Raw genomic sequence first — 15270 nt, 5'->3', positions numbered from 1 at the left:
TATATATATCTATCTATACACACATATATATATATATATATATATATATATATATATATATATATATATATATATATACCTTTGATTACAAGGAAATATTTTTGTTTTTTTTCTACTAAATGAGCATAAGAATTATTGTACAATTATTTTCATTTATATGCTTTAATATATCACCATAAAGCAAATAAATAAACATAACTTTCTTTTTACAGCAATTCATTAAAATGCAGAGACCTCCAGGAATATTTTTAGTGATGCAAACAATACTGAAACAATCTTTTTGGTTCAGGTCTGAACTATTTCACTGAAACAGACAGTCTGAACTCATTTCTGTAAATAAAATTAATCAAACTTATGTCACTGATTCTGTACAAATATATCAGGAATATTCATTATAATGACAAACCATAAACAGTGTTATGTTTTTCTGAAATAAATTACTAAAAAACTATAAACATAATATAAAAATTATCAAAAACTAAAGCGAAATCAATATATATATAAATATCAATGATAAGCACATAAAAAATTCCTGAAAATATGAAGCTAAAAGCTAATTCAAAATATTAATAAATTCTATAATAGTATATAAATTATACTAAAATAACACCGGTCATAAGAAGTACAAGACTGTACTTAATGCAAAGTGAACATACAGCTGGAGTGAGCTCTACACAACACTCTTCCAAAAAAATACCAGCAAACTGACATCCATCAGCACAGAGCTGTCGAGTTTATCATGTACATTACGACACATGTTATATGTCAGGTGAGAAGAGGCATAGATATCAAATCTGACTAAGCACAGCATTGAAACAGACCATGACCTGAGTCCTGACTAATAGGCTACGAGTAAATCATCCGTGCCGTCTCACCAAGGCTGAGAACACAAGGATACATGATAACACAGCCAACTTTTTAATCAGAGCTTGTTTAAGCTGAAGTGTCTGTCAGTTGGATGGGTGAAGATGTGATACCTCAGGCTCTCCTGTGTCATGATTGGTCTGAATGAGGATCTTTCCGAGTCGAATGTCCTTACAAACAGCCATCAAGGCCTGTTCCATGGTCTCTCCTGCCCGTAAAATGGACACACCAGTGATCTATCAAACAAACAAACAAGGAGCACAGGTATAAAGTCCTGCCATACAGATAATAGGAATACCTATGGAAACGGGTTTCTGTCATGGAATAAAAAAAGAAGAAAGGGAGATATAAACTCCCTTTACTCCTAATAAAAAAAAAAGAATTGTGAGAAAAAGTCTGAATTGAAATGAAAGTTTGCAATAACTTTTATTTTTTTCTGTGGTTAAAACAGGCTTCCATAGAAACCAAATGATTTGACAAATTAATAGCCAGGATAACTAATTTGACCCAGCAATTGTTTCACAAAAGTATGTAACTCATTTTAATCTTCCAAATAAACAAACCCTTTTCCCGCTCAGCCTCTTCCCTTCATATACAGTTCCTTGAGGAGTTTCAACAGACACCGGCTAAAGAGAAAAGACGAAATAAGGTTCAGTGATCGATTTTTTTAACTAAAATTATATAAAACAAGTGCTTTAATCTTAAATGAAGACTTGCTTCACTTCACACCATAAAAATGTAATTTGTCACTGGGGGAGCTGCCTGACACTCGAATGCATCATTGTATTATGACCAATATCCAAGTTTAAAAGTTCGTAGTTGGTCATTAATGGCGGTCCACTCACCTTCAGAGGCAGGAAGGACAGGGCGTGCTCTATTAGAAGCCTCATTAATCTCTTTGAATAGAAAATAAATTCATCCCGACTGGTTTCTTTATTCCTGGGGGCACAGGGGACACAGTCAGTAATACACAACAGAGATGATGGTCTTTTGGAAGAGAGTATGCAGGATATATACAGGAACCACTGGTCTGAGAGTTTAGATAAAGTTAGAAAACAATCCCTATTTTATTTTAATGACCTAATTACAAATCAGTGGCCCAAAACGTACAAACACAACTCAAGCTGTTGCTGGCCTGCCGAAGCCCCACTCATTAAATGCACAATTAAATAATTTAGCTGATAAATTTTGCTCTTCATTTATCTGTGACATAAAGTACACCTACACTGGAGTAACCCAAGGTGTATATTGTACAGGGTACAATTGTTATGATTCCTGAGTTTGAACCTAAACTTTAAATCCAGACCAATTTGAATGATTCTATAACAGTATTATTGAAATTACAGCATTAGCTGAGCTGCGAACTAGCAGTTTGCTAACGTTCTGACTGATATGTACTGTGAAATAATGCCAATACGTCCTTCTATTATGTTATGTCTATTAGGTCCATATAAAATGAAGCATGCAGCACTAAAGCAGTACAATTCACAACAAATGAATCTTATAAGCAAGTTTGCTTGATAGTGTGATAATAAGGTTCTGATAATACCTGATAATAGTGTGCATTCCTCTGACCTGTGGGGTGCTCTCCATGACACTCAGGGTCTTGGGTAGAGGTTGACCCTGATGGGCAGATGCCAGGGCTGATCTATAGAGCACATGGATATGAGACATAAACGTTCCACAAGGTGCACACAAGCACTGACTTTCTGACTTTTTCCCAGTGCGAATATGGTTTGAAGAGCTGATGTGAGTTTGAAGTGTTATGGTAATAGGTCAAGGTAAAGTCAAGGCCCATTCACTTCAAGTCAGGATTTCAATTATGAATACATTTTAAAATAAAAGAATGGCATAATTTACATTTCACCCCAAAAAGAAACCTCACTGACCAATAAGATATTGACTTGGGTTATGTGTTGACAACCTGTTAATATCGTAAGTTTCTATGTACAAGTGTGTGCAATGTGCATCATCAGTGTGAACCATCAGACTTGGTGTGAACAGGCCTTTAAATTAGAAGAAGACAGAAGTAAGGGTTTTGCAACCAAAAATCTGATGCACAAGCATTAAAGAAACAGTACAACTAAAAGTTACAATTGTGATCATTTACTCACTCATTTCGTTCAAAACACATATGACTTTCTTTCTTTCACAGACCACAAAAAAGGCAGGATTTTCACGCTGTTTTTTAACATTGTAAAAACCTCTTTTTGCATATCGCAAAAGAAAGAAAAAACATCATACTTGAGACAGAGTAAATGACAGTTTTAATATTAGAGTAAACCATTTCTTTAAACGGTGAAATACTGTGATATTAAAGTGTCCCTATTATGCCATTTCGAATATCGCTTTTCATGCGGTGTGTAATTTAGCTGTATGTGAATGTAAACAATCTGCAAAATTGTAGGAGACTCCCAAAACAATATTAGGAACCTTAAAAAAAATGGCATAATACGTGCACTTTAAAACCAACAAGATGGTATTGGACTGAATTCTGTTCATTTAATTACAATATTGTAAATGTGAAAATCTTAGCAAGGAGAGAGCCACAACTGCCCTTTACAGTGTACAACAACCTACATTAATGACTGATTTGAGACATTTAATATATGTAGCTGCTAAATTTCCTTCATTGTGGCTGCCAGTTTCACCAAAACTCAGCCCACAATCCCATTCAGAAACACATCACGTCCTAACCAGTGTGAGGCGACAAGTATTTTGTCTACACTGAACACAAAACTGTTCCTTGGCATGATACGATGACAACCAATCAGAAGATATGTACAGGGATTTTGGACCAATCAGATTTCTACCAAGGCAATGCCATAAAAATAGAAACCATGTGATGGATAAAATGTCTTGTCGCTTTTTCAGTCGCTGCTGGTTAGGACACTGTGATGGACTGATAGTGTGAATGTTATTAGCCCACTCTGAAAAGATGAAGTTGAGTTAAACATACACAAGCTTTAAAAAATTCAAAAAGGACTAAAAGAGCAGAACATGTGTTTATCAAGTGAGGAAGTATTGCAGAGGATGGATCCAAGAAAACAAACAAAATAAAATAAAATGAAGAAAACAACAGAAAAAAGAAACGCGAGAGGATGCAAGAATTTATCCTCACATATCCCAGCGGAGTTTCCTCTGAAGAAGGGAATAAATGTTCATTGGGAGACAATGATGACGAGACAGAGAAAAGAGAGAGGGAGGGGGAGAAAAGAACACGACCTGATTAAAGTCTATACAGAACAGGCACATCACAGCCAAGATGAGCTCAGGTGTGGGTAGTATGTCAGTGGTTTTTGAATAAAATGATCAAATGACAACAGAGGTCTCAGTAATGAGACCATATGCATTATCAATGGGTTTCACAGGCTGCACAGTATCTGAAGAGCGAAACCACTGAAATAGACCCATTCCTGTGTTAGCAAAATAACATAGTGGAGGTGGAGACAAAAGGTACACAGTCCAGCTATGGTGTTTATAAAGCTTCTTTATAATGATATTCTTTGTCTTTACATCAGTTGTGTGCAACTCATTCAGGTCCTTAGCATACAGTCTTCACTTAAACATTTTGTTTTATAGATCATTTCAGCCAAAATATGAAAGTAAATATCAAAACAAGCACTACCGTTCAAAGAAATTCATACTTTTATTCAACATGGAAACATTAAATTGATCAAAGCACCAAACTGCTTTCAAAATTAATAATGATTAATGATTCTTGAGCACCAAATCATTATATTAGAATGAATTCTGAAGGATCATGTGACACTGAAGACAGCTGAAAATTTAGATTTGCATTACTGGAATAAATTAAAAGATATGAAAAAAGTTATTTTAAATTGTAATAATATTTCATATTATTACTGTTTTACTGAATTTTTGATCAAATAAATGCAGCCTTGATAAACATAAGAGACTTTGCCATAAAATACCACCCCTAAACTTTTGAACGGTAGTGTATTAGTGGTTTCAATTATAGCTATGATTTTGAACAAGTGAGATTTGAATGTGGGCGAGGCTGTGTATCCGTTTAAACTGCAGCCTCAACAACACTAAACGTTTCATTTGTTTAGTGTAGAGCATAGCCAGAGCTAAGCTTTTCCTTTTGTCTCCATTTGCATCTCTGCAGGTTTGAGGAAAAGAAAGGAGAGATGAAGCACAGGTTTAAAGAATGTAGGAAAGAGAGATGGATGGGAATGAGGTGAAAAGCAGCCATACCTCACTGTGATTTCACGCTGGGATGGTTAGAGCAATCGGTTGAGGGTTTAGCAAGTATTTCATTACAAACACGCACAGGGAGGAGAAGAAAAAAAAAAGAAAAGAAAAAAAGACAAACTCATGAAATGAGATATTCACTCTGAAAAGCCATTCCAAACAGTCAGCCCTCACCCTCTCCATGGTATACTGGGAAAATATTTCATGGCACTATCAGCTACTCTTACGCCCAATATTTAACCTGATACAATCACATTCTTGCAGATTTACACAATATACATTTATGCTTCTCATATTTCCAACACTGAAAAGAAAATGTTTCAGGCTGATTTAACAGTCTTTATCAGTGTTACTATATTACTGTGGAATCACAGGGTTGATTAGATAACACATTTATAGACAACACATTTTCCATTGTACTAAATATCTAATTGATTTGCGGTTACACCAGTTTTTGTGGAAAAGGGTGACTTTAATGAAATAAAAATGAAATAAATTGAAATAAAGAAAAAGAGTTTGAATTAGGGAAATTGTATTTTGCATAAATAAATGGAATATATTATTAATTATAAAAGTAATATATTTATTATTAATAATTTGTTATATTATAATAGTAATGTGTATGTGGGTGTATAAATTGTACATACATCATTTAATATTTTAAATAAATTAATAAGGTAGATAGCTTTATACAATGATAAGCATTTAATTGTTTCAATTAATTTAATACATTTCCTTCTATAAGTTCTTATAAGAAGTTCTATAACTTAATAAGTAACTTAATGGGCTACTACCTAACCTGTTGAGTTAGCAAGTTCAAGGTTTCTTTTTTTTCTCTCATAAAGCAAAAAATGTCAATACCGTCATTACCATTACACACAGTATTAAAAACCCACACATCACATGTTATACAAAACAGAATGTCAGAAGCGCCCCTAATCGAGGAATCATAAAAACATTTTTATAATAAACTTTTGCAGTGTCTTTCAAAATATTTTTCAGTCAAAGTACTCACTGGGCGTAACATCAAAATCGTTCAAATCTGACCTCTATGTGATGAGAAACCCAACGATGGGTTTAGAGCAGGATATCTTTTGTACAAAAGCACATGGTTCATTAGTCCTAAAGATCATTCATCACTGTGACTGATCGAGTTAAGAAGACTCGTGACTTTATTCAGCCTGTCAGGCACAGAAAATGATTACATTTCAAAGAGGCTCAGGCTCTAAACCCTTTCCGTGGAATACATCTGTCATCAATACTGTATATGCACAAGAACATCACTCAGCAAACGTTCATTAGTGTTAACATCTTTGTCTTTCTAATAATTACCTTGGTAGGCACCTAAAATCAACATAAAATCAAAAACTGTCTACACATTTGCTTGTCTCCTGGTTTCTCAGCATATTGTCTGAATCATCAGAGCATGCTATTCCAAAGAAAAGAGTGGATAATGTTAACCAACAGGCAAAAGGCTATTTAGTCACCGTTTTAGCAATTTCCCAATATTATGGCTGAGCAATATTATGGTAAGAAATGCCCACCTTTTTCAAGATCCAATCAATTCCCATTGGAAATGTCATAATTTCGTCATTTTTAATGAATATTGTGCCAGAAATTACATTTGCAAATGAACTATAAAGGCGAAGATGGACTGTAAAATGAAGATCAAGATTACTGGCCTTGCCTTCTCTTGTTTTAACCAATGCATATACTATTTAGAACAAAATATCTTGTGTCACAGGTACAGTATGACCACCAGAGGGCAAACTATACTTATACCATGAGCAAACTATGCTTATACCATGGCATGGGCTTCATATGCACACGCATGCAACATTTGTGTGTGTATTAGAAGCATGTGGATCATCTAGCAGGGATAACCACATGCATGTTGGCCATTCTCAGCACTTCTTTATGCACAGACCAACTAATCGTTCTCACTCAGTGTCCAACAGATGAGAATGAGGAGCCATTTTATTACATACCTTTTCCAGCTGACTGTGAACATGCTGAACAATCAGATCCAAGGCTACAAAGTTTTCTCCACCTGAGGAACAACGGAAGGGGATTTTATCATCTCCATTATACTTTCACAGACACAAATTCCCATAATTTTGAGTTCTGAACAAACTAGTAAGGTTTCACAGTAATTATTTATTGCCATACCAGCATCAAAGGCTAACTGTATAAGGTCTTTCAGTTCGATATTTATACAGAAATTCAAAACATTTCCAAGGTGAAACATTTTTAAATCATCTTTTAATTAAATTTCTGAATATAAATGTTGCCTAGCAATATTAAAAAACAGACAGTCTGGTAAAATATGCTTAATAGTCTATGACATCTTACAAAATCTTTGGCAGTTTTAACATTTTCCAACTTCACATACCTCTTGGGACCACAATATCTGCAACCTGCACAGTGGGTTCGATGTACTGCTCAAACGCTGGCTTGACAAATTTGTTGTACTGTTTAATGACGCCTGCAATGTCACGCCCTCTATCCGTGATGTCCCTTTTTAGTCGCCTGACTAGCCGGATGTCGGAGTCTGTGTCTACAAATACCTTCATGTCTAGGAGCTGAAGGACACACAGAAACAGTAATACCACACAAAACATCAAGAAACTGACAATGTGTTATAGACAAAGCTTCCATCTTCCAGCTTATGTTTAGCTAAGCATGTATTCAATTGTTTAAAAGTGACAGTAAAGACATTTATAGATTTCTATTTCAAATAAATGCTGTTCTTTTGAACTTTCTATTCATCCAAACATCTAGAAAAAAAATGTATCACTGTTTCAGCACAACTGTTTTCAACATTGAAATGTTTCTTGTGCAGCAAATCAGCATAATAGAAGGATTTCTGAAAGATCATGTGACACTGAAGAGTGGAGTAATGATGCTGAAAATTCAGATTTGCCATCACAGGAATAAATTACATTTTAAAATATTAAAATAGAAAATTGTTATTTTAAAATGTAATAATATTACACAATTTTAATGAACAGAGCCTTGGTGAGCATAAGAGAAAACTCATCAGCCCCCAAACTTTTGAACAGTAGTGTAGTTCTTCATGTAGAAATTGGCTGTTTAACTAAGATTTTTTGGAGAGAAAAAAAAACACACACCAACAACTTCAATAACCCTCATTGTTCTCCACTCCAAAGTGACAAAATCTTGCTAGGCAGACACAATCTGTCCAGGATCTACTACCGCCTCTCCTCGACGGTTCCTGTTACTGAAAACACGTATGAGATCTTTCAACGGAGCGAATGGATAAGAAATTTTATAAAAGCTGCTCAGCAAAGGGGAAGTCAGGATCAATCAAAGCAATGTAGTGCAGCGTGACGCCAACTAGCCAAGATGTACCGCTTGTGCTGACACTGACGCTAAAATATCATTCAGTGAGCCCACATGATATGGCAAAGGCATTAAATTTGAGAGTAACGATAAAAAATCCAACACCCTTAAACAGCAGTGCCAGCAGCCCTACCAACACAACAAGGCATAACTTATAAGACTCTGTGTGCAGGCGTGCAAGAAATGATTAGTACATGAATGGAGTGAAAGGTCAAGTGTATATCAAGTTTTAAAGGACAGGAAGTCATTGCTCATCCTTCCTGAATGAATATCTCTCAAATGAAAATGGAAGTGAGCTGTGACTGTATTCACAAAGGCCTGCGATGAGAAAGAGTTCAACTGAAAACCCTGATCCATTCATTAGCCGAATGATGTCTACCGTTTGTTGAGTTTCATTGGTTCTGCGGCACATCTGCTGCACAGTGCTCATAAATCACATCAGGATGAATTGCTTTGCCAAAGCGTACACCATAACTCCCATTTTAATTTGTATAGATTTCCGGACACCACGTGCAAAGGAAGAATCGAAACCCGGCAATGGGAATCATCAACGCAGGCATAGATAAACACCGCCTTTTCACTTCCTGTGGCCGCTCTTCACCATTAGAGAGACAGAAGAATCAGTCATCTTCACTGTTCGAGGAAAACAACAGGATGCAGGAAGAAAAGAACGCAAGGGGAGGAGAGAGTTCTTGTGCAGTTTCAGTAGGACCAGGCATTAGGAACATGATTTTACATATCTATATATATCTATCTATATCTATTCTTCATCCAGAGATGCAGCTGTTCCCTTAAATGATAGAAGAGACAACTAGAACTCATTATCAAGCTAACCATTAATGGGTTTTCATGTATATGCAGGGCTGCAGAGAGAGACAGAGGTGGTATAGACAGGGCATCTCATCTTCCCAGTCGGGTTGTGGGAATGAGATCCATTACTCAGTGGCAGAGACATCAGACTGTGAAATGTCCAGGATCATTTCACCCCAAATTCAAAAGAAAAAAATAAGCAGACTGTACCTCTTGTTTTATTGTCATTCAGCATCCATAACTAACCTGTGGGAATATAAAATACACTATATTCCCTCTCTTCTCATTCTATCATTACACAGCTATCTTTCTCTTCATTTGACCTTATCTTTTACACCCCCAGTTTTCCCTCTGCTTTATGACTCCCATGATGCTCTTCTATATTTCAGGCTGTGAAGCTTTCCATTATTTTTCCTCTCTTTCTATCTTTTACTGAAAGCCTTTTGTGATGTCACAAACCACAGTTAAAGGTGATAACTGAGACTTTTACAAGTTTAATATGAGGCTTACCTTTAAAAGCTCCTTGTTGGCAAAAGCCAAGATTCCCTCAAATATCACAACGTTGGCCCCATAGACGGTTTTCTGCACAGAGGAACATAAACAGAGAATATTAAAAGACCTGGAAGAAAACAACATATAAAAAATGCCATGTTTTAATCTAATCTAACCTTACCTAACCTAACCTAACCTAACGTTGGCAAAAGCCAAGATTCCCTCAAATATCACAACGTTGGCCCCATAGACGGTTTTCTGCACAGAGGAACATAAACAGACATTAAAAGACCTGGAAGAAAACAACATATAAAAAATGCCATGTTTTAATCTAATCTAACCTAACCTAACCTAACCTAACCTAACATAACATAACATAACATAACATAACATAACATAACATAATATAATATAATAAATTACCAGAAAAAGTACAAATTATTGATGAAATAGTCAGTAAATTAATTACCGCATATAATACATTTATTAAAAAAATCTGGTTTATACCTTAACTGATCAAATTACACAAAAATAAGGTACACAAAATGCCCAGAGAAATGCTTTAAAATTTGTTCAACTTCAAATATGATGTCAATAAACTGAGGCAGTGTTGGGAGAAACTGTGGAAGTGTGCGGTGATGCATTTCCTCCATGCTCCCCTGCTTCAGAATAAGGGGAACCCTGATGGTGTCATGATCCCATTAAGACAGATGCACTACCATGAGGCCTCCCATCAATGGCCACTCATTCGGTATTGATCAGCTGCACAATTGGCCTGTATACGCCACAGAGCCAGAGATCTCACTTTATCACTCATTAACATTACAACCCTTTTAAATACAGAAAAAAACCCCTAATGCATGTTCAATTTTAGGAAGATAAAAAGCAGCGCAGCTCCTAAGGAATCATAAATATGTGTCTAAAGTAACCGTAGTTACTGCTACTGCTTTATTTCTATCAGGCATAAAACAGCAAATTGCCTGTAAATAATAAAAGCAAACTTAAACATTGTTCTCGGTTAACAATTAAAGGGTGAAATTTGACAGCTTTATAAGAGAGTTTGGTTTTGGAGTTATATTAAATCTATAAAGACACAACTGTATATTAATCAGGTTTAGAAAGTAAATTACTGATCTAAATTAACATTAATTCACAGTAAAGTTTGCAATTTCTGAATTATGTTTCATGGTAATCTGATGTTAATATTCTTCTGCTATATTGTGTCTATTTAATTAATAATATGGCAAAAAAAGCATTACAGATCATTATTAGAACATACACTGTAATTGCATTAGCACTGCTGCATCACATTTAATAAAGATAAAGTAGGTTACACTTTATTTTAAAGTTGCCTTGTTACAGTGTAAAGTATTGAGTAATTTTAATTAACAACATGTACTTACCATAGGGTTAGGGAAAGGTTTAGGGTTAGCTACATGTAATTACTGTTTTACACAGGTACATTTATTACGCAAGTCTTATTACTACATAAGTACATGTAATGTGTAACAAGGGTACTACAAAATAAAGTGTTACTTAATAAAGTGTTCTCCTATCCCAGCCTAATACGACAACTGTAAGCAAACTGTTTGTAGGTTTATTTAGTTTGTTTGAGCGTCAAAATTATTTTTGCAATTCTGTTTGGTAATGCTAGGGATGCAGAAACTACATAGTGTTGTTCTGGAGGAGAAAACATGCTTACCCACTCCTTGCGACGACTGTGACTGGTAAAGTCGTATACTGGCACTTTGATGCTTTTGCCCTTTTTCAGTTTTCTCAACACAGTTACTAGCAGTTCAAAATCGAAGGCATCAGGATGATCAAAGTTGTACTCGTTTCTAGCTGCCAACTCCTGCTCCTCTTTACTGAAAACCTGCAAGATGGCAAGTAAAGAAAGTTGAAAGAAGAAAACAGTAAAGATTACATTGTTTTCAGTGATGCAGAAATGTTGAGGTTGACAACAACAAAACGGCACTATTCAATGAAATTTGCCTGTAGACTTCCCACCATAGTGAGAAACATATCTGACTGATTGAACCACTTAATTAGACAACTAATAAGCTGGAGGATATGCCATTAAATCAAATAAGGATTGATGAGTAGATCCTATAGGGTTTCAGCACATCCAACGGGGCAAGAGCAAATTATATTAATGCTTCAGTGGTTTCAACACATGAAGAAGTTTCATTTGAAGCACTTTAATGGCACAGTGGTCTGCAAATGCAACTAGGAGCAATAGCACCACTGATGAAACATGTCATTGGATTTGGAGTGAAATTCCTCACTTTAAGAGGACAGGAAGTTCAAAGCAGAAGTATTGTAGCTGGGTCTACTTTAACACAGTTGTGAAGTACCTTGTAGAAAGAGTCCATAGAGAGCAGAACAACCCAAGGAACATCAAGAGCCTCTATGATCTTATTGGCCACGGTGGTTTTCCCAGAGGCACTTCCTCCACACAGACCTGCAGGACGCAACAGTGCATTCATTATGATAGATAGATAGATAGATAGATAGATAGATAGATAGATAGATAGATAGATAGATAGATAGATAGATAGATATTTTTAGTTTTTAAATATTGATCATTTTTATTGCTATTGCAAAACCTGGTCGATTACAAATGTTTGCGTCACAACAATATGTATATATAAATCAAAGAAGAATAAAAAAGAAAAAGAAAAAGTCTGCTAATCAGACAAGAAAAATGCATTACACAACTCATCTGATGGTACATTATACAAAAGCCAGTCATGTGAGACATTATGCTGACCACTACATTTTCAGATACTAAAGTTTTAAGTATCAGATAGATCTCCAGAATAAAAGGCCATAATGAAAACACTACATAAAATAAGATACACAACCAGTGGGAATAACAAAAAGCTTCTTGTTGTTATATGGACTAAAGTTACTTAAAACTGCTTCAGTGTTGTTATGTCCTCTCTCGTCTCCCTGTTCCTCTGACTTTTGTTAAGGGAAGATCATTCCACTTGGGTGGATTTATTAGTTTCTCTCTGACTGAGCGAGCAGGGAAGACAGACACACCACACTTTTTTTTTTAAAGAATAATTGACTGGAGCACATCCAAGTGTGAAATTACTGAAAATACTGTTCAAAACTTTGGGGTCACTATGACTTTTTTATAACAAGAAATGCACATTATGATCAGCTGATTAGAATGATTTATGAAGGATGTTACACTGAAGACTGGAGTAATTTAGCTTAGCCATCACAGGAATAAATTACATTTTAAAATATATTAAAACAGATTTTTTTTAAATCGTAATGATATTCCACTAATGTTACAGTTTTACTCTATTTTTTATGAATTAACTGCAGCCTTGGTGATCACAAGAGACATCTTTCAAAAACATTTCAATAAAATCTTACTGACCCCAAACTTTTGAACAGTGGTGCATAATTCATGTCTCAAATTTAGAGAAAACATTTTGCAAACAGGAAAAATTCTAATGTTTTATATTTATGCTGCTTTATTACTCACTAAACTCTTATGAGTGTAATAAAGTATTAATACAATATGAAACCTAAATTATACCCACTTAATGTTCTTAACAAATGTCATATTGTGCAATGTTTTCATAAGACTTTATCAAATGTAATAATTAATTGCCCTTTACATAACAAGACTTGATATGTCATTATCAAATAGAAGGCATGCATATCTGTTGTACCTATGACAAAGGCTTCTTTAAAGGTAGTCCCAGTAACATTGTACCAGGGTGGACGCCCTGCAGTGTAGATTGTCCTTTTATTCGTCCTCAGAAGTGGAGGCTCTGTTTTGCTTTGGCTGGTGGTCCGTTTCCGTGGAGACAGCGAAGGGGTCAAGGGACATCTGTGTTTCATAAGGCCATCGAGAGAATCCTCACCACTACCACAAAAAAAATAAGAATAAATAAAATGCAAAAACTCTAAATGTTCCATTGAACACAATGGTATTTGGTTTAAGAGCCATGGCCATTTGGAAACAGAATGTGTAAATATTTTTATAATGTCACTGTCACAGGCTCAATTAACAGTCATCAACAACTGATTAATTATCAATTAAGAACGAAAGGTATGTGTGAGTGTCCATACTGCCATCAGACATGCCTTTGAAATAATGAACAGCCCCATCTGACCTGAGCATTGCTATTATATTGCTATATATCACCCTGTAGCTCAAGACTGGTTGCCCACTGAAGCTAAGCAGGGTTGAGCCTGGTCAGTACATGGATGGGAGACCTCCTGAGAAAACTAGGTTGCTGCTGGAAGAGGTGTTAGTGAGGCCAGCAGGGGGTGCTCACCCTGCAGTCTGTGTGGGTCCTAACGCCCCAGTATAGTGACGGGGACACTATACTGTAAAAAGCACTGTCCTTCAGATGAGACGTTAAACTGAGGTCCTGAGTCTCTGTGGTCATTAAAAATCCCAGGATGTTCTTCGAAAAAGAGTAGGGGTATAACCCCGGCATCCTGGCCAAATTTGCCCATTGGCCTCTGACCATCATGGCCTCTTAATCATCCTCATACACTGATTGGCTTCATCACTCCGTCTCCTCTCCACCAATAAGCTAGTGCGTCCTGGCGCAATATGGCTGCCGTCGCATCATCCAGGTGGATGCTGCACACTGGTGGTGGTTGAGGAGATTCCCCACTTTCATGTTAAGCGCTTGAGTACCCAGAAAAGCGCTATATAAATGTAACTAATTATTATTATTAAACACTGTTTCACAGAGAGATTGAAGGAATCTGTGCCATCTATGCCCTCAAGGCAAGGCAAGGCAAGTTTATTTATATAGCACATTTCATACACAATGGTAATTCAAAGTGCTTTACATAAAATAAAATAAAACAATAATACAAGAAATTTAAAAACTTTGAAAATGATTTAAAAATTGATTTAAAAGGTTCAAAATGAATTTAAAACAGTTAAGAATAGAAAAAGATTATACATAAAATATAGTGCAATCAGTTCGGACATCGCACAGTGCTCATTCAATAAATACACAGCTAAACAGATGAGTTTTGAGTCTGCATTTAAATGTGACTAATGTTTTAGCACATCTGATCTCTTCTGGAAGCTGGTTCCAACTGCGGGCAGCATAATAGCTAAAAGCGGACTCCCCTTGTTTTGTGTGAACCCTTGGTATTTCTAACTGACTAGATCCTAATGATCTGAGTGGTCTGTTAGGTTTATATTCAGTGAACATATCTGCTATGTATTTAGGTCCTCGCCCATTGAGTGATTCATAAACGAGTAAAAGTACTTTAAAATCAATCCTAAATGTAACTGAAGCCAGTGTAAGGACCTGAGGACTGGTGTGATATGCTCAGATTTTCTGGTTCTAGTCAGAATTCTGGCAGCAGCGTTCTGGATGAGCTGCAGCTGTCTAATAGTCTTCTTGGGAAGGCCGGTGAGGAGACCATTTCAATAGTCATGAACAGGCATGAGTCAATAGTAAAGACATGAACAAGTTTCTCCAAGTCTTGACTGGAAACAAAACATCTAATTCTTGCAATGTTTTT

General features: G+C 35.8%; 1 protein-coding gene across 1 annotated transcript in view; it reads right to left on the bottom strand.

Moving 5' to 3' along the window:
• Positions 1-13894, bottom strand: part of LOC107598092 (uridine-cytidine kinase-like 1) — a 16561-nt gene extending 2667 nt beyond the window's left edge. Inside the window, exons 1-12 of the mRNA XM_016289358.1 lie at positions 13887-13894; positions 13440-13636; positions 12102-12208; positions 11450-11620; positions 9766-9837; positions 7475-7664; positions 7071-7132; positions 3986-4005; positions 2414-2512; positions 1710-1803; positions 1428-1490; positions 978-1100 (exon numbers count right to left, since the gene is read on the bottom strand). Of these exons, the coding sequence (XP_016144844.1) occupies positions 978-1100; positions 1428-1490; positions 1710-1803; positions 2414-2512; positions 3986-4005; positions 7071-7132; positions 7475-7664; positions 9766-9837; positions 11450-11620; positions 12102-12208; positions 13440-13636; positions 13887-13894 (1206 nt within the window). The remainder of the gene's footprint in view (positions 1-977; positions 1101-1427; positions 1491-1709; positions 1804-2413; positions 2513-3985; positions 4006-7070; positions 7133-7474; positions 7665-9765; positions 9838-11449; positions 11621-12101; positions 12209-13439; positions 13637-13886) is intronic.
• Positions 13895-15270: the final 1376 nt, after the last annotated feature.

This window comes from Sinocyclocheilus grahami, unplaced genomic scaffold (assembly GCF_001515645.1).
Source record: "Sinocyclocheilus grahami isolate Dianchi unplaced genomic scaffold, SAMN03320097.WGS_v1.1 scaffold244.1, whole genome shotgun sequence".
Lineage (NCBI taxonomy): Eukaryota > Metazoa > Chordata > Actinopteri > Cypriniformes > Cyprinidae > Sinocyclocheilus > Sinocyclocheilus grahami.
The sequence above is the reverse complement of the archived record's forward strand: the minus strand, read 5'-3'. Positions and strand labels throughout refer to the sequence as shown.